At 49.0% G+C, this 18196-nt stretch overlaps 1 protein-coding gene across 1 annotated transcript; it reads left to right on the top strand.

Annotated features, from left to right (window-relative positions):
- Positions 1–107: 107 nt before the first annotated feature.
- Positions 108–6430, top strand: AIRIM (AFG2 interacting ribosome maturation factor). The gene is made up of 5 exons (XM_059377313.1): positions 108–424; positions 596–870; positions 2791–2970; positions 4533–4651; positions 4813–6430. Exons 2-5 carry the CDS (start codon positions 596–598, stop codon positions 4848–4850), a joined length of 612 nt encoding a protein of 203 aa, XP_059233296.1. The 5' UTR covers positions 108–424; the 3' UTR covers positions 4851–6430.
- Positions 6431–18196: the final 11766 nt, after the last annotated feature.

Here is an 18196-nt window from a genome sequence, read left to right as displayed (position 1 = left end):
GTCCCACAGCATCCAATCACAAGGAAGCTCCGCGGCCAGGCCGCCGGCGCACACGCAGGACTACAGGACCCAGAAGGCACTGCGGTCTACGACAGATGTTCGCGACTCGACAGCCGTACTGGGGGCATGCGCAGAGAGACCGCGGGCTCCTGGTGGCGGCACAGACGGGTCCTCGGACTTGGATGGCATTAGCTTTAAGTTTTCCTGCTGGGTTAGGGAAAGCGACCGGCACTTTCCAGGAAAGGAGACAAGAGTCCGGCTCTGGAAGTACGGGTTCGGAGACAGCGCTTCGGCCCGGGGAATCCGCAGTCCGAAACTGGAGACTACCCGAGCCGCGCGGGCGAACCGAACCGCCTCCGAGGTCTGATCAGGCAACCCTTCAGGAGGTGGGAAACCGGGCCCTGCCTCCGGAGCCCCCCTAAAGGTAAGACAGCACCTCGCGTCAGGACGTCCTGTCGGAAGGGATACACAGCCCGCATCGTGAGGAGACCCTGGTTTGGCGGAACTTCACCTGCGCGCGGTGATCACTCGCTACTTCCCCTGCCGAGTTAAGACCCTAATGCTTCCCGCCTCCTTTCTGTTTTTATCTCGGCAGATGGCTCAAGACCAACCTTGGCTTGCTGTGCAAGAGGCCCTGAGGAAGTGCTTTCCCGTGGTGGAGGAGCAGCAGGGCCTGTGGCAGAGCACCCTGGGGGACTGCCAGCCCCTCCTGGCCTCCCTCAGCAACCTGGCGGAGCAGCTGCAGGCGGCACAGAATCTGCGGTTTGAGGATGTGTCTCCACTTCGGGCCTTCCCGGACTTAAAGGAGCGACTGAGGCGCAAGCAGCTGGCGGCTGGCGACACTGTCTTGGACAAGTTAGGGGAGAGGCTGTAAGAATTCAATGCCGCTCCTTCTTGGCGGAAAGATTGAAAAACTTGGTGTTTAATAAGTAGCTGGGATCCGTCAGAAGAGTATTTTTCTCTTTACTTGAGAACACGGTATTTGGAGGTATCTCAGCCTTGCCTCCTTTCCATTTGTTGCAATGGGACCTCTTATCAAAAAGTCATTTCATGGGGTACCTGGATGGTGCAGTCAGCTGGCCTTCCGCCTCTTGGTTTTGGCTCAGGTCGTGATCTCCCAGGGTGAGTTCAGTCTCGATACTGGGCTCTGCACCCAGTGCGGAGTCTGCTTGAGACTCTTTCTCTCTTAATTAATCTTTCTTTGAAAAAGTTATTTTATGGCATTTCCCTTGTCATGTAAGGCATAACAGTGATGGTCTCAGTAGAAGTTACAGTGGAAAAAAGAAAAGCAATCGAAAAAGCGAATTAGTCCTCTGTAGTCTTCTTTTGTCAAAAGCAGGGAGGAATTGTACTTTAAACTTAGTAGTGCTAGAGCTAAGGGTTTTATGTATATTCTCACATAAAATATTTTCAACATCTCTGATTTAACCTCACTTAATCCCATTTTGCTGGTGAGGAAACTGAGGCTCAGATTGCCTATGGACACACAGCTAGTAAATGGTAAAGCTGGAAGTCTAACTCAAGTTTGCCCGACGCCAAGGCCAGAGTGTTCAACCACCATTCTGTTCTGCTGTACGTTGGTGTCTCTGTGCCAGGCATAGTACGTCTCTAAACTCTTAGTATGCCTAAATGAGACCCTCTATTTTAAAATTACAAATATTGAGGATAGACAAGAGACCTGGCACTTAGGCTTGCTCTTTCTTTCTTTCTTTCTTATTTATTTTAGAGAAAGAGCACCAATGGGGACGGGGGCAGAGGAAGAGAGAGAATCTCAAGTAGATTCCCCACTGAGCACAGAGCCCCACTTGGGGCTCCATCTTATGACCCATGATATCATGACATGAGCCAAAATCATAGGTCAAATGCTTAACCAACTGAGCCACCCAGACGCTCTGCACATAGGCCTTTCCTTGACCAGAACAAAAGAAGTTTCTGGTGTATATAGTCTGTGCTGTAGACTAAGGGGAAATGGGTATCTATGGGGACTTTGTATATTCATTTGTACAAAATAAGCACCTATGGGATGCCAGGGAATATAACGATGAACCAGACTTAGTTTCTAGTTGATTAGAAGAGAGATGATTAGCATCAATTAAATTACGTTGCAGTATGTTCTGAGGTAGTGAACTCTTATTTCAGTTGATGACCTATTTTTTTGTGAGTATTGGGCCGTTATTTTGTCTAATTTTTTACCTGTGAGTCAAAGCCACACATTTTGAAAGTCACAATTATAGGTTAGGGAATGCTTTGCCCTTTGGGAAGTTGTGGCCTTCTTGGTGGCTGGGTCCCTTGGAGTCACCAGTGGAATAATAACTATTGACCGTGAGTTAGGCACTTCCCTAAGCACCTTATGAGCATTATTGCATTTAGTCTTCATAAGAACCCTTTCATTGATTCATTCATTGTATTTGTCATTCTATGTGCTAGTCTCTGTGTTCTAAGTACTTAGGGCATGCAGTGAACAAAATGGATCATTTTTATACATGATTGAGAATAAGTAACTTTCTAAGGTCTGCAGTAGTTATGTGCACGCAGAGCAGTTTTTCCATTGGGACATTTGGCAGTATCTGGAGACATTATCGATCGTTACAACTTGGGGAAGGTGGAGGTGTGGTGTGCTCCTCTCATCTAATGGGTAGAGGCCAAGGATGCTACTCCGTGCCCTAAATGCACAGGGTAACCTCCCACCACAAAGAACCATCCAGGTCGACATGTGAGTGTGCTGAGGTTGAGGAACCCTGCCTTAGGCCTTTCTCATGATGTTGTCTAACAGGAGACTTTTCCCCTCAGAGCCACCCTCCTCAAGGTGCGGGACACCGTCAGCAGGCACGTGGAGCAGGTGTTTGAGATCTATCAGCAGCACGCAGACTCGATTGGCATTGATGCTGTCCTGCAGGCTTCGGTGCTGAGCCCTTCTGTGGCTGACATGTTGGAGTGGTTGCAGGATATCGAGAGACATTATCGACATTCGTATCCTTTGCACACGTTTCAGACAGTGTCCAGAGCTGCTTCAGGAAGTCTTTTTAATTTCAGTTTTCACGAGATACAACTGTATGGTAGGGGTCAGTTCTCCTTGGTCTCTGAGCTTAGAGAAAAATAAAGCAGGCCGAGTGGGGAGTGAGGGTGGAGTTGTGATTTTAAATAGGGTGGTCAGGAGAGGCCTCACAGATAGTGACATTTAAGAAAAGACCTAAAGGCAAGGGAGAGAATCGGGTGTTTTTTGGGGGAAGTGTGTCCCAGGTAGAAGAAATATCACATGCAAAGGCCCTGGGGTAGTAGTGTGCCTGATATGTCCTGAAAATAATGTGGATGCCACTGGGCTAGACTAGAGTGAGGAGGGGGACCATAATAGGAGACATGGTCAGAGAGACAGGGCCAGACTTTGTAGGGCTTTGGAGGTCTTTGAAAGGATTTGACTTCTGCTCTGAGTGAGATGGAAAGCTATTCAGAGGTTTTGAGAAGAGGAGTAACATAATCAGCCTGTGTTTTTCACAGAGCTGCAGCCAACAATACTGAGCACTGACTACATGCCATGCCAGGTGCTGTTCTAAGAATGCCCTCATAGCCACTTGTGAGGTGCTTTGGTGTTTCCTGGGTGCTTCTTGGATTTTCCTTCTCTATCTGCACTACCTCTTCCATAGTTTCTCGCCTCTCATGTGACCCATTGGTCTGTGCAGCATCTTGACGGGGTTCTCTGTCTGGCTGCTTTACCTTTGAGCCAGCTCCAGCTAGTGACCTCACTGCGTCTTGCAGACATCTTCATTCTGCCTGTCATTTACATCGAGTTTTCAGCCGCTTCCATGGCTCATAGGCCAGAAACCCCACTTTGGTCTTCAGTGCTCTTCCTGTTCTGGTTCAACCTGCCTTCTCAGCCACCTTTCCTACTGCTCTACGCACTGTTCCTTGCCGGCCAGATTGGAGGATTTCCTCAGCGCTGAAACCAATCCATGCTTCCCCACTTCTGTGCCTTCGATTATGCTCTTCCTACCAGCCAGAATCTTCCTGCTGCTCTCTAAGTGGGAGGTATGCATCCTCTGAACTGCCACATGGTATCCTCTTTGATGTCACTGACATTCTCTCTTTTCAGTTCCTGGTTTTTCCCTCACCGCAGTGAGATCCTAGGTGGTTGGGGCCATGTCTCATCCCTCCAGCCCTGGAGCACTGGGAGTGAGGAGGTGCTCAGTAAAGATGGGTGGCATAGGTGAGTTCTGCTGCTGGATAAATAGAATGATAGCCCCTCTTCCGTTCCTCGAGCTTCCTGTAGCTCTCCCCAGGGTATTTTCCCCCTTCAGCATATTGCATTTGCTTTTTTTTTTTTTTTTAAGATTTTATTTATTTATTTGAGAGAGAGATCATGAGCAGGGGGAAGGGTAGAGGGAGAGGCAGAATCCCCACTGAGCAGGGAGCCTGATGTGGGACTCAGTACCAGGACCCAGGATCATGATCTGAGTCAAAGGCAGATGCTTAACTGACTGAGCCACCCAGGCACCCTCATTTGCTTTTCAAGCAGTCAGTCCTTAACTTCAAGGAAGTTACCTAAAGAGAAAGTACCTCCTGTCCTCGGTCCAGTGGGGAGACTTGGCAAATATCCAAGCTTTGCCTGAGGCCTGGAACCAAATTTCAGAAGATGAACACCAAAGCCTTGTACAAGGTACTGGTTTTCATTTACTCCATGTCTGCGTTCTGTCTGTGTCTCACTTCTCTAGAAGCATTACAAAGATGCCCTTGCAGTACCCCTGTATTTTTTATAAATCGGGTGTTTTATGTTCTCTGGAGAGGTGATATGCCAGTTTTTCTCTCTTCCTATTCCAGATATCCTGTTGAAGGTTTCCTTCTTCCTGGAAGAGTAAGGAAGCCACGTGTGTATCAGCAGACTAGGGGGACACAGTTGAAGACCGACATTGGTGCTTTCTGGCATGGTAACCTGACATACTTGAAAAATCAGTGCCTAGAGCCTGAGGACTGCCTTCTGATGCTGGGGCCTCCCTGTGACATCATGGCTGAGGGCACATGGGCCACCCCTTGCACTTTCGATGCTCGGCAGTGGAAGGAGGTAGAGAGAGAATGCAGGAAAGGTGGTGCAGGAGAACAACGGGGCAGGAGCCACCGCCGCAGAAGTAGTAGGGAAGGAGAGGGCAGGGAAGGGAGTGTGGCACCGCCCTCGGCACCATCCGGAGCTCTGAGCTTGGTTGACACCCAGGCCTGTTCTGTGTATTTGTGCCCATACCTGATTACTTGATGGAAGGTGATTATTCTTGATGATTTAAAGGAATAAAGGTGATAATTGATGGAAGACAGTACAGATCTTTCTGGACTTACAGTGAGGTTACATCCTGATAATCCCTTTGTAAATTGAAAATACTGTAAGTCAAAAATGCATTTAATACCCCTAACCTACCAAGCATTAGCCTAGCCTACCTTAAATGTGCCCCAGAACACTCACATTAGCTTACATTTGGGCAAAATCATTTAACACAAGGACTTTTTATTTTATTTATTTTTTTGAAGATTTTATTTCTTTATCTGTCAGAGAGAGAGCACACAAGCAGGCAGAGCGGCAGGGAGAGGCAGAGAGAGAAGCAGGCTCCCCGCTGAGCAAGGAGCCCACTGTGGGACTTGATCCCAGGACCCTAGGATCATGACCTGAGCAGAACGCAGCGGCTTAACCCACTGAGGCACCCAGGCGCCCCAGGGGCTTTTCATTTTACAATGAAATGAAATGAAATGTTCACTATCTCATGTAATTTACTGAAAACAGAACAGCTGTTCGGGCTTCACATGGCTGTATCGGTCGTTTACCCTTATGATCTCTGGGCTGACTGAGCTGCGGCATGCAGCATGCCCTGTTGGTGCCCAGCGTCATGAGAGAGGTGCACACTGCATGCCGCCAGCCCAGGAAGAGATCCACATTCAGTATGTGAAGTATGGTTTCTGGTGGATACGTATTGCTTTTTGCACTGTTGTAAGAGTTGAAAAATCCCACGCCCAACCACTGGAAGTCCCGGCAGCGCATCCCTGTTTTCCAACTGCTGGGGCTCCGAACCCTCAAGTCAACTTCAGTTTCCAGAGCCCGCCACCAGGGGGAGGTGGTGCAGCATGAATTATGCTCAGAGCTTTGTCTTAGAGGAGTTGTCCCTCTCTTCCCCACCCACCTGGTCTGGGAGTAAGTGGCTGGGGAGACTGCTGAAATGACAGGGGTTTTAACCAAAGCTGGCCCCTGATTTGCCACATTCCTCTGATCTTGGAGCAGCTGCATGGTGGGAGAAGACCACCCAGAATCGGGCCATCAGGGTTCCGTTTCTGAAGCCCAGTGCCTTCATCTGTGAAATGGTCGGGCACTTCCAGACCTGTCAGCTTCGGGGCTGTGGAAGAATCTGGGTCACTGGATGTAAAGAGGCTTAATAAAGAGTATAGATATTTTTAAAATGAAGATGACTTTTTTTCTTTTTTTCTTACTATAAAAGTGATATTAATGCTTTTTAAAAAGTCATAGGAAAACTGTAGAAAAAAATGTAACTTTAGAAAAGTATGAAACAAGCTACATCAGAGATATTTTGATATATACCCTTTCAATGTCCATAATCGCACATTTAAAAAGACCCATATATAGTATCTTTGACATACACTGTTACTTAAATAATCTTTTTTTTAACACAGTTTGTCCATCTTTTCATATCTGTAAAAATAGCTCAACACAATTACAGTAGTTACCATTACACACATATACCGTTTTATGAATGTATTAGAGCTTTTATTTTTCCAGATTTTTATGTTTCTACCTGTAAAGATAATACATTGTGATTGTGAAAAACGAAAGGATTACAGAAAGTAATGTACACTGTCTACTGTTTTTAACAATATGATAGGTATTCTTCCAGGAATTTGAAAAAAATGTATCACATCCATAATAATTGTAAATAAAACTTAAAAACATTTGGGTATCAGGCCTTATGATGTGCTCTGGGGCAGATGAAGGAGATCCCCAGAAAGGTTTATAGTTCAACCAGGGGAAGATTTAAACCAGTGTCTCTTAAGTTCTAATGTGTATGGAAATCACTGGGCTCTTGTTAAAATGTCGATTCTGATTCCATAGGCCTGGGGTGGCAGCGCTCTAGATTCTGTGTTTCTCACAAGGCCTTGGGTACTATCGATGCTGATGATCCTGGGACCAGACTGAGCTGAAGAGATTGAAATGGTAAAACAATAATGAAAGTATTTTCTGGAGGGCAGCGTGGAGGGTGGACAAAATAGGTGGAAGGGAGTGAAGGGTACAAACCCCCCACTTACAAGTTATTGGAGGGTAAAAAAAATAATGAAAGTGTTATATTTGACATTAAACAAAAGAGAGGGGACATGTGGGTGCCTCAGTCGGTCAAACAACTGCCTTCAGCTCAGATCGTGATCCTGGGGTCCTGGGATCGAGTTGCGCATCTGGCTCCTTGATCAGGGGGGAGCCTTCTCCCTCTCCCTCTGCTGCTCTCCCTGCTTGTGTGCTCACTTGCTCCCACTGTCTGATAAATAAATAAAATCTTTAAAAAAGAAGAAGAGAAGTGATAACTGCTTCTCAGAATACTTCCTAGTGACAGTGACATCTGAATTTGGACTTGGGGATGGGGAGGAGTGTAGGGCATTCCATGCTGAGGGGACAATCTAATAAGCAAAGGCAGTGTTTGAGAAAGATTGGAATCCAGCATGGATCAAAAGCTTGTGTACCAGGCACTGCGCTTGTTTGCTCTTATCTCCTAAAACTGGCAAATATTAATAGTCCCACCAAGCAAGTCACTACGGTTCTTAAAGGGCTGGAGGAATGGCTCCCTAGGGTGGACTGGAGCCCAATTGTGAAAAGCCCGAAAGGCCTGGCTTGAGAGTATTTTGTTCTACAAGTGGGAGGGGTTTGTGTGTGTGTGTGTGTGTGTGTGTGTGTGTGTGTGTTACAGAGCTCTTTAAATCCTGACCATAAACAGATACAAGGATTTAAAGTGCTTCATAATAACTATGTATTACTTAAATATCACTGTTTCTATTCATCATTTTTTTACTTTTAAAATTCTATCTTTTTTAATTGTCCTTTTAAAATTAAAATAGATTTATTTTTTGAATAAGTGACACAGTCACACTGTGCAAAATTCAAAAAGAGTATAAGAGCACATTCAGTGAAAAGTTCTCTCCCAGTTACTCACTTCCCTTCCCTGGAGGCAACCAGCATAAAATGTTTCTGATGTATTCTTCCAAAAATATTCTTTGCTCATATCCACACAATGGTTGGTGTCCTCTAAGATAGCCCCCAAGGGTCCCACCTCCGGTATTCATGTCCGTGTGTACCCTCCTCTCCTTCAGTGTGGGCTGGCCTTACAGATTTGCTTCTGTGAAGAGAATATTGCGGAAGTAATGTGGTGTTACTTCTGAAACTAACTGATAAAAAAGGACTGCAGCCTCCAGTGTGAGCCCATCACTTACTGTCGGATTCCTCACCCTTCGGGAGGAGCTGCAGTGCTCCAAGACAGCCTGTGGAGTGCTCATGTGAGAGACTGAAGCCAGCCAGCCACCATGTGACTGAGCTTGGAAGCAGACCCCCAACTGCCCACGCTCCTGCCCACTTGAGCCTTCAGTTGAGACCACGGCCCCACCTAACAGCTCAGCTACAACTTCACGAGGACCTCAGACAAATGCAATCAACTAAGCTGTGTGCAGATGCTTGACCCATGGAAAGATAATAAATGTTTGTTTTAAATTATTAAGCTTTGGGGTGAATTGTCCCACTGCAATAGATAACTGATACAAAAAGCAAATGGGGGTTTTTGGGTGTGTGTTTTCTCCCTGATTTTGCTACAGCCTACTATAGACTCAGCTTGACACCCCCCCCCCCATTACTGTATCTTTTTTTTTTTTTAAGATTTTATTTATTTGACAGACAGAGATCACAAGTAGGCAAAGAGAGAGGAGGAAGCAGGCTCCCGGAGGAGCAGAGAGCCTGATGTGGGACTCAATCCCAGGATCCTGGGATCATGACCTGAGCCAAAGGCAGAGGCTTTAACCCGCTGAGCCTCCCAGGTGCTCCCCAATTAATGTATCTTAGAGATCATTATACATGAATATAAAAAGAGTTTCCTTAATTTTTTCTAAAATGGTTCCTTATTTCTCTGTTGTTTGGGTATACTATAGTTTATTTAACTAGTCCCGTACTGATGGACATTAGGTTTCCAAAGGCTTAGTGTCCTCTAGGTTCCCGCAACCTTCCTGTGCTCCCACCTCCGTCCATTATGCCTGATTTCCTGGAATTTTTGTTAGCTAATCATGCCCCACCCACTCATCCAGCGAAGAAAGAACTCTGTTGGTATTTTTACTGGACTCATATTTATAAAGTAAGGAGAATCATCATAGTGAGAAAACTTTCAGTGCTGCTGCTTTTTTGTTAAAGATGTTATTTATTAGCAAGGGAGTGGGGGCAGAGGGAGAAGGAGAGAAACAGAATCTCAGGCAGACTCCCTGCTGAGTGGAGAGCCCGATGAAGGGCTTGACAACCCTGAGGTCATGACCTGAGCTAAAATCGAGAGTCAGACGCCCAACCAACTGAGCCACCCAGGCATCCCCCACCACGCTCCTTCTGTAAGCATGCCACAGCTATTAGATGTGAGCTCTTTTCTATCTCCCTCTATTGGGGAAATAGATTCCTGGTGGTCAGACCCCTTCCCTGCTGATGAGACAATCTGTTGGGATGAAGTGAAGAATTTAGGTTTCTTTCCTTCCTGTCCCTATGCCATCCACGTTTAGAAGTTCACCTCAAGGGTGCCTGGGTGGCTCAGTGGGTTAAAGCCTCTGCCTTCGGCTCAGGTCATGGTTTCAGGGTCCCAGGGTTAAGGCCTGCATCGGGCTCTCTGCTCAGCAGGGAGCCTGCTTCCCCCTACTGCCAGCCTCTCTGCCTACTTGTGATCTCTCTTTCTCTGTCAAATAAATAAATAAAATCTTAAGAAAAAAAAAAAAAAAGAAAAGAAATTGCCCTCAAAATTCTCTTGGCAGAATAGCAGTTTTTCCAAATCAGTGAGATCCTAGGCTCCAAAGAGGAGGAATTCTGCCTGCCCAAGGAGGGTCCAGATTATGTGGTGACTGTGTTATGTCTAACTTTAATCTGAATAATGGGGGCCAGGTACCATCTTCACCTGTCCAGGTGTTCAGTTGTTTACGATGCCTCCACTCTGCACATTTGCATGGGAGGGTGCGCACTTGGAGGAGGAGGTTCAGGGAGGAAGCACATTGACTCAGGAAAACTTGCTAAATTGCAAGTGACCCAGACCTGGTTTCAAGTCTCAGCCACTTACCAGCTAAGTGGCCTTGGGTAAGCCATCTTCCCTCTCCGTTTTAGTTTCTTCTTGTGTATTGATGGAGATGATGTTCTACCGCTTACAGGTTCGTATGGTTTAAGTGAGAAGAGATATGTGAAGCGTTTTGGTAAATTTGGAAACATGGAGGGGTTGACATATACTCCGGACTTCCTGGTCTAAGTGGGCAGCCGTGCGGTGCTCTTGGGCACCGTCCACACTTAGCAAGCAGTGCAGCAAGCGTGCTTCAAGAGACTGGGTTTCCTATGCGCCCACAGCTCATCAGTGACAACGCCACAGTTTGTTCCGGGGTGTTTGTGGTTCTGGTGGAAGGAGTCTTTCCCTTCACCGGTTTCCTCTCTGCATCCTTGATGCTCACTCTTCTGTGACAAGAGTTGGGTTTCCTGAAGATCCAGTCCTGCGCGGGACAGGGTTCCTCCAAACACAGAGGTGAGTGGAGCGTGGCCCCCATCTGGCTGGGCAGTGGCACATGTGGGGCTCTCTCGGGGCAGCTGCAACCTTGCCAGCTAGCTTCCCCCTTGGGTCCCATGCCGCAAGGGCTGGAGAGTCCTGAGGCTGCCTGCCAGAGTCTCACACCTCTGCCCTTAATGCCTGGGCTGGGAGGAGATAGGCAGTCCTTCTCAAGGTGCCCTTCCTTGGGCACACGGGTGCCCTTCCTTGCACTCTCCCTCCCCATCATTCCTAGAATGTGCCTCAGTTTCTACAGAGTGTAAAAGAAAGCCATTTTTTTTTTCTGAGACTGGGACTGGTCCAGCGTTTGAGGCCCCAGGCCCAGAGATTCCAATCTGGCACGTTTGAGGAGGGGCTGGATACCTGCGTTCTTATCAAGGACCCTCATTCTGTTGCAGGGCATAATTCTAAGAAAAAGCAGCAGAGAGGGAGCTGGGTAGATGAGCCACAAAGATCGCCCATCTCCGGGGAGGAACCTAGACTTAACCGCTCCCGGATTGCCCCTCTTCTTCCTTCATTGTTTCTCAGCACCTGCTCTGTCCTCAGTCCCGACAAGCACCTCAGTTCTCCTCCCCTAACCCCTTCGTACCATTTGGAGAGGGGTCGTAGTCACTTCTGTACGGGGCACCTTACGGTCTGCTACATTCACATTCATTCGTTCAGAGGCCTCCCCGTGTACCCCGCACACAACTGATTCTGGGGGATTCAAAGACAGATAAGAGAAGTACACGGTCTGGCAGGCCAGACAGACACGAAAGCTTAGGTCAGAACTGCTATCATTAAGGGCGTGTGGGGAAGGCGGTGGATGGAGAGGGACAGATTCTTTCTGTGGGTCTTTGTGGGAGGCAAAGAAGAGGAGTGTAAGAGTAGATCTGCAGCAACTGAATTTCGGGGAGAATCTTCCTCTGGTCTCTACTGGAGAAAGAAACAGGGCATGGGTGATCACGGGCTGCTTGCCATCCTGTGAGCAGGGAGCAACCCCAGGTGCTTGCTCGGGCTCTTCCCTCCCCGATTCAGACGTGTGCACTAGTTCTTAATTTGCACAAAGAGCCCAGACCAATAAATCCACCACTCAATTGAATCCCTGCAGCGCGTTTATAGGCAGCAGCCGACTTTTATCAGCTAGTTTGTTCTTTCCTCTAAACAGAGTTTTATGAGGGGTCTCCTGAGCTGGCTCATAACGTGGTGAAACATCTACAAAACTTTGACCGTAAATCCCCAGCGCCCGCCAAGCCGAGGATGCTGTTCTCCAGGCACATTTTGTCCAGCTGGTGGCTCTGTCCCCTTGCCCAGTTTGCATTTTTGCACTTGTCTCTTTAAACTTGGATTTGTTTTCCAGCTCTCTGCGGCCTCTTTAAAGGCAACTGAAAAATGAGGGGTAGGGAAAAGGAACTAGAAAGTTACGTCTGTGCTAAAAATGACCCCTGGCTTATGTTGCTCTGAAAGCTGGTTCCGATCCCACTGCTGAAACAGAGACATCAGGCTTCCTGGCCACACGAAGCCCAGGGCGGGGGACTGGAGGCCAGCGCCAACAAAGCCCATTATTGATACTTCGCCTCTTTTCTGGGCCGTCACCCTTTGTATTGCCATCCTCGGGTGTCCATTCCATAAATGAAAGGAACAGCTCCAGACGCTTTTTCCCCAGATGGGCTACAAGCACGACATCTTTGCCCAGTACTTTTGAACTCCCCCAAGACAGGGTGAAAGTCGAATGCCTCCCTCCTCCAAATAAGGAAGGACCTGGTCTGTGGGTGCTGGTTGGCTAAGGGGGCCTGGGCACTTGGGGCCACAGATGGAGAAAGCTGTCCATCTAGGAACTGTTAAGCATGGCCCCCGAGTTTCTTACCTCTGTATTTATAGGTTCTCTTCGTTTTGGTCAGGAGATCATGAGGGCCCAGAGAAGACCCCTGCGGCTGCCTTTCCTGGGGCCTGATCCTTGGCCTACTCTCCCCTAGATCCCTCTTGAGGACGGCCTTTCCGGCCTGTGACCTGCGCTTAGAAGGGTCGCCCAACTTGGCTTCATGCTCTGCCGTCGCCCTCTTGACATTCTTAATAGTTTGGGAACCAGAGGGAGGATTTCCATTTTGCACTGGGCCCTGCCATATGTGTTGCGGGTCCTGCCCAGCTTCCTTCCGGACGTACTGCAAATGGCCACCCCAGAGCTGGGAACAGACGCTCTCTCCTCCCAGGTCCGAGGCTGCAGATGACTGCAGAGCCGATGACTGGCCTGTGGGTGAGGACGCTGGCCTCGCTCCACTCACAAAGGCTCCGGTTGCCATCCCCATCATGCAACCATGTTTCCAAAAGCCCTGAAGAGGTGCCTCCCAGTCCCGACCCATGCTGTCAGCCGCTCCCGACACAGGATCGCCTTTCAGACCAGACTTCTGGTTTGTGTACGCCACCAGGAGGAAGCTGGAGTCTAGGAGCCGGGCGGGGCGATGGAAGCCAAACAGGGCAGCAGTGGACACCCACCCCCAACAGAGAGCCTCAGACCAGGCCAGCAAGGCATCCTCCCTTCCCTAGCCCTGCCTGGCATGGGTTTCCAGATCCACCCGGCGTTGCTACACCAGCGGAAATGGCGGTCACTGTCCCAGCCAAACCCTAGGACTGTGGTGACAACCCTGAATGGGCCCAGCCACCACATCAAGGACACAGCTCCACCCTCCTCTCTGCACTCCCTCCCACCTCGGGCTTCCCTGCCTCTCCCCTTCCCAAGAACCCAGGGCGTAACCTCTGCTCGGGGCCAGGGTCGGTCATGGGCCTTTGCAGTTGCTGTGTTGGGAGAGAATATTCTAGACACCTCGGGAGTCGGGACATCTGCCACTCACCCTTGTGGGATCTGAACAGGTGACTTGACCTCTCTGGATCCCACTGTCTTCATCAAAAAAAGCAGAAATAAAGTGGGGTGGACAAAAGTTTCAACTCATGAGGGCACTATGAAAAGTAAAGGGGTTGATATGTGTGAAAGGGCTTTAAATTGTATAGAAAGAATTTTCCTCTGGGAAGCGCCAGGGCACGATGGAAAAAAGGATTTGGGAGCCAATAATAATAATAATAATATAATGACTACTTATTGAGCAACTTCTCTGCTTCATGCTTATACCTAGAGCTTTTATACCCATTACAACAACCCTGTGAGGTAGGCACTATTTCTCTGCTTCTGCAGATACAGAGCCCAAGTTAGGAAGGTCCTGTGACCTCTCCAAGGCCACAGCCTATCTTCAATTTTAATCTTCCATGAGCTCCACGTCCCGACCCACTACGTAGCCATCTAAGGCAGACCTGGCAAGGTGTTCCCAGTCAAGTCATCTAAACCTCTCTGTGGCTTAGTTTCCTCCCCTGTGTAATGAAGACCACGATGTCCCTTTGACAACCTCCAGGATGAAACCAGCCCATGTCTGGCACAGTGCTGGGAGCATTTTCTCTCCCGAGCAGCTCTAGCCTCGAGAGCTGCTTTGGGCCAGATGGTAGCCGACTCCAGGCCGGAACGGAGGTTCCCAGCCCAGGTTCAGGTTCAGGTGACCGCTCAGCGAGGGAAGCACTGCTCACGTAGGAGGCAGGAACATAAGGTGTGGCATTTCCTGGCTGTGCCTGGCTACACTTCAGAGGCAAGGGTGGGGGGTGTGAGACTTCCCCAGGCCCAGGGCAATCTGGGCACATGCCCCATTTCTATGTCTACCCACTGAAGTCACCATCAACCTCCATGAGTCACCAAAGCACCAGAATCTCACATCGCTGTATGGGAGCCAGTGTGCCCAGTGCAGGCAGCCCTGCAGACGATCGTGAGAGTAACCAGCACTGCCAGTTCGAGCTGTGGACCCCATCACTTTGATCCAAGGTCCAGGATCCGAGGAGGGCACTCCTTCCCCAAGGAGGACTCTGGCCCAAGAGCTTCCTCCAACCTGTTGCCCTCCTACACCTGGTGTCCCGAGGCAAGACAAGGAGTTGACATGACTTCCACCCTGTGTAACTCTGACCAAGGAAGGAAGAATCAGTGTCTCCATCAGTGAGGATTTCAGGATTTAGACCAGTGGTTCTTATTCTTGGCTGCACTTTGGAGTCCCTTGGAGAGCTTTACAAAGCACCAGTGCTTGCATCTACCCCAAGATGCTGATCTAAACTTTCAGGGATTCGGGCATTTTAAAAGCACACCCCTGGCCCCTTGGCTTCAGTATGTAGCCAAGGTTTGAAAACAACTCATTCTTTTAGAATGTCTACTGTGCATCAGGCACCATGCTGGGCTCCGAGCTGAACAAGAGTCTGGATTTCTACCTGCATGAAGTTGCATTCTAGTAAGGAACAACAAAGGGAGCAAGAAAATAGGTAATTTCAGATGTCACAGGACCGGGATAGACTGCCCTGGGGAGGGAATAAAAGGGGCAGAAAGGGTTTTCTGAGAAAGTGATGTGTGCACTAAGACCTAAATGAAGAGAAACGGACAGATGTGTATTACCTCATGCAGCAGTTCTCAGTGTTGTCTGGGGAGTTCCATGACCCTGTCAGGGGATGTGCAGGTGGAAACATTGTATCACACGAAGACACTATGTGTCATTTCTACTGGTGTTCTCTCAAGAGTGTACAAGGATTTTTGCCACACCCAGGGATAGGTAAGGACAATCAATATTGCTCTGACTGCTAATAAGACAGGTGTTTGTGTACTCTAATGTTTTATTTTTTTTTCCTTGGCCAATATGGTTTTATTCATTTATTTCTGTTATGTTATACATATTGCATCATTTATATCATATTCATTTATATTATTCATTAATCATTCATCATGGCTTTATTTATTTATTCATTCATTCATTTAATAAATATTTACTGGTACTCTAATGTTCCAAAACATTCTTAGATTTCATTTCTATATTGGCAAATATTGATAGATATAACCCACGTAAATACGAACAGAAGCTCTTTCAGGGCCTCAATTTTAAGAATGTAATGGGGTCATGAGACTAAAAAGTTTGAGAACTGCTGATCTGGTGGAATGCAACCTCATGCAGGTAGAAATCCAGACTCTTGTTCAGCTTTGAGAGGGTCCCGAGGTGGGAACAGGAGCAGGAAGGCCGAGGGGACGGGGGGAGGAGGGAAAGGTGTCAGTGGCAGATGCGGTGGTGGGGAGGGAGGCCAGGCCAGGCATACAGGGACCTAGGGAGAGGACTACCCCAGGCAGAGGAGGACAGAGATGTCTGGTGTGAGATAAAAGACCAAACCAGGACTCCAGCAGGGGAGATGGAGAGCAGTGCATTCCAGAGAGATTTGGAAGGAACCTGGTAATAAGTGTAGGGAATGAGGAAGAGAAAGGTTTCAAGTTGCTAACCATCCAACAAGGTAGGGGCCACAGGAACTAGAAGAGTTTTGGGGTAAGTGATGGGAGACAATATGGGTAGTGTCAGGGGTGGGGGACGTCCGGCCGGTATCTGGATCACCAGAGGCATGGGCACCAGAGTGATAAAAGCTTTGGGAGAATGTGTGCAAAGAGAAGAAGAGTCATCTAACAGGTCTTGCTAGGGATTCTCATCCCACATGACACGGTCCAAGTTGTGTCAGAAAGGATCCGAGGGGCGCCTGGGTGGCTCAGTTGGTTGAGCAACTGCCTTTGACTGGGGTCATGATCCCAGGTCCTGGGATCGAGCCCCACATCGGGCTCCCTGCTCAGTGGGGAGCCTGCTTCTTCTTCTCCCTCTGCTGTTCTGCCTGCTTGTGCTCTCTCGCTCTCTGTCAAATAAATAAATTAAAAAAAAAAAAGAAAAGAAAAGAAAAAAAGAAAGGATCTGAGCAAAACCAGAAGGTCCTGGGGGGCAGGAGCCAAGGAAGGAGAGTTCCAAGAAGAGAAGCAGGTCTGGTCTGGTAAGAGTGCAGAAGGCTCTGGTCGGGGGAGGATGGAACCATGCAGGCTGTGACCTTTGTAAGAATTTCCTGGGTTGTGGGTGAGCTAGCTTGCACGTGCTGAGGGGTGGCATGGGATGAGGTTGTGGACGGATGAGTGCAGATTTTTGAGGGGGCGAAGAAAGTAGAGCTTGAAGGAGATGTGGAGAGTCTTTTAGCCTGGGGGGATATAGCAACCATTCATGAAGGCTGAGAGGGGAGCCCCAAAGCAGGGGTGGAGAGGATGGCACAGGACCAGGGCAGGGCAGGATGGAGGAGGCAGTCACAGCGGGTTTGGGGGGAGCGTAGGAAGTGAAGGGAGTGTCATCTGCACGGCAGGTAGGAGGCAAGGTGGTGTGCTGGGGGGATCAACCAGAGGGAGCTTGAAGAGAGAGGGAAGTGGACAGCCACCAAGGAGGCTGGCTGAGGAAGCTGGCAAGCCTGGCTCGGGACTTCCCTGCCCCTGCCTCCAGAGTGGCCCAGGGGGCTCGGAAAACACCACAGACTGGCTTGAAGAAGTGCTTCCCTTCAAAGAGCTTCCCTGAATGTTTCCCAGGTATCTGGTCCATGCTGGGAGGAAATGGATAGAGTAGGGAATGGGATGAGAATTAACCTCTCACTCCATGTGGGGCAATGGATGCTGAGGGAAGGCAAGTCCTCACAGAGCTTCTGAAAGCAGCCAGGGCTGTAGAGCAGCTGTCCAGGTTCCCCAAGTGGGGACCACTTGGCTGTGGGGGTGGTGTGTATCTTCAGCAGAATCCTCCTGCTCCCTCCCCCCAGGGCCCCTTTCCCGGACTCCTCCTCTTTCCTGCCTCCTTATTCCCCACCCCCACCCCACTCCAGTTTGTGGTCCCAGCATGGTGACGGCACTGTCCGTCCTTGTCACAAATCTGTCCTTTCCTTTCCTGCTGCCTCTGCCCCACCCCATTCCCCTCCTTCCAGTCTACTCTCCACCAAGAGGGTCTCTAATATAGAGCTCTATCCATGGGGTCCTCTTACCCCTGAAGTCTTTCAAAGATTCCGGGAGTGTCAGGTAGAGACCTGACACTCCTCCTGAAACCAGCATGAAATTCACAGCCCCTCATCTGCTTACGGACCCCTGTTCATCTCCCAGCACACTCCTCAGGTCTCCCCTGCCCCCAGGCCCCCGTTCACATGGTTTCTGTTGGGAAGAAGCTGAGCTTCTCTCTGTATCCCCCCAGGAGAGGTTCGATTCACTTTCACGGCTCATTTGAAACCTCACCTCCTCCTTGAAGGCTGCCTTGACCACACAGGCCAGGTTGCTTCCCTCCTGGGAGTCCTCCTAGTATCACACACTCCAAGAGGACAGCCCATCCCACCCTGCAGTAGCTGGCTATTGGTACATCCATCTCCTTTCCTTGGATCGTGAGGTTCTCCAGAACAGGCACCAGGTCTGATCCTCGGTTATGTCCCAGCAAGAGGAACCGAGTCGGGAGGCTCCTGGGTGCGGAAATGAATGAATGAATCAATCGATCAACCGATCGGTGTTCTCATGGATCTTGCGTCATCAGTGTGGGAAG

Source organism: Mustela nigripes, chromosome 14, assembly GCF_022355385.1.
Source record: "Mustela nigripes isolate SB6536 chromosome 14, MUSNIG.SB6536, whole genome shotgun sequence".
Classification (NCBI taxonomy): domain Eukaryota; kingdom Metazoa; phylum Chordata; class Mammalia; order Carnivora; family Mustelidae; genus Mustela; species Mustela nigripes.
Note: the sequence above shows the minus strand (reverse complement) of the source record. Positions and strands in the feature narration are given on the sequence as shown.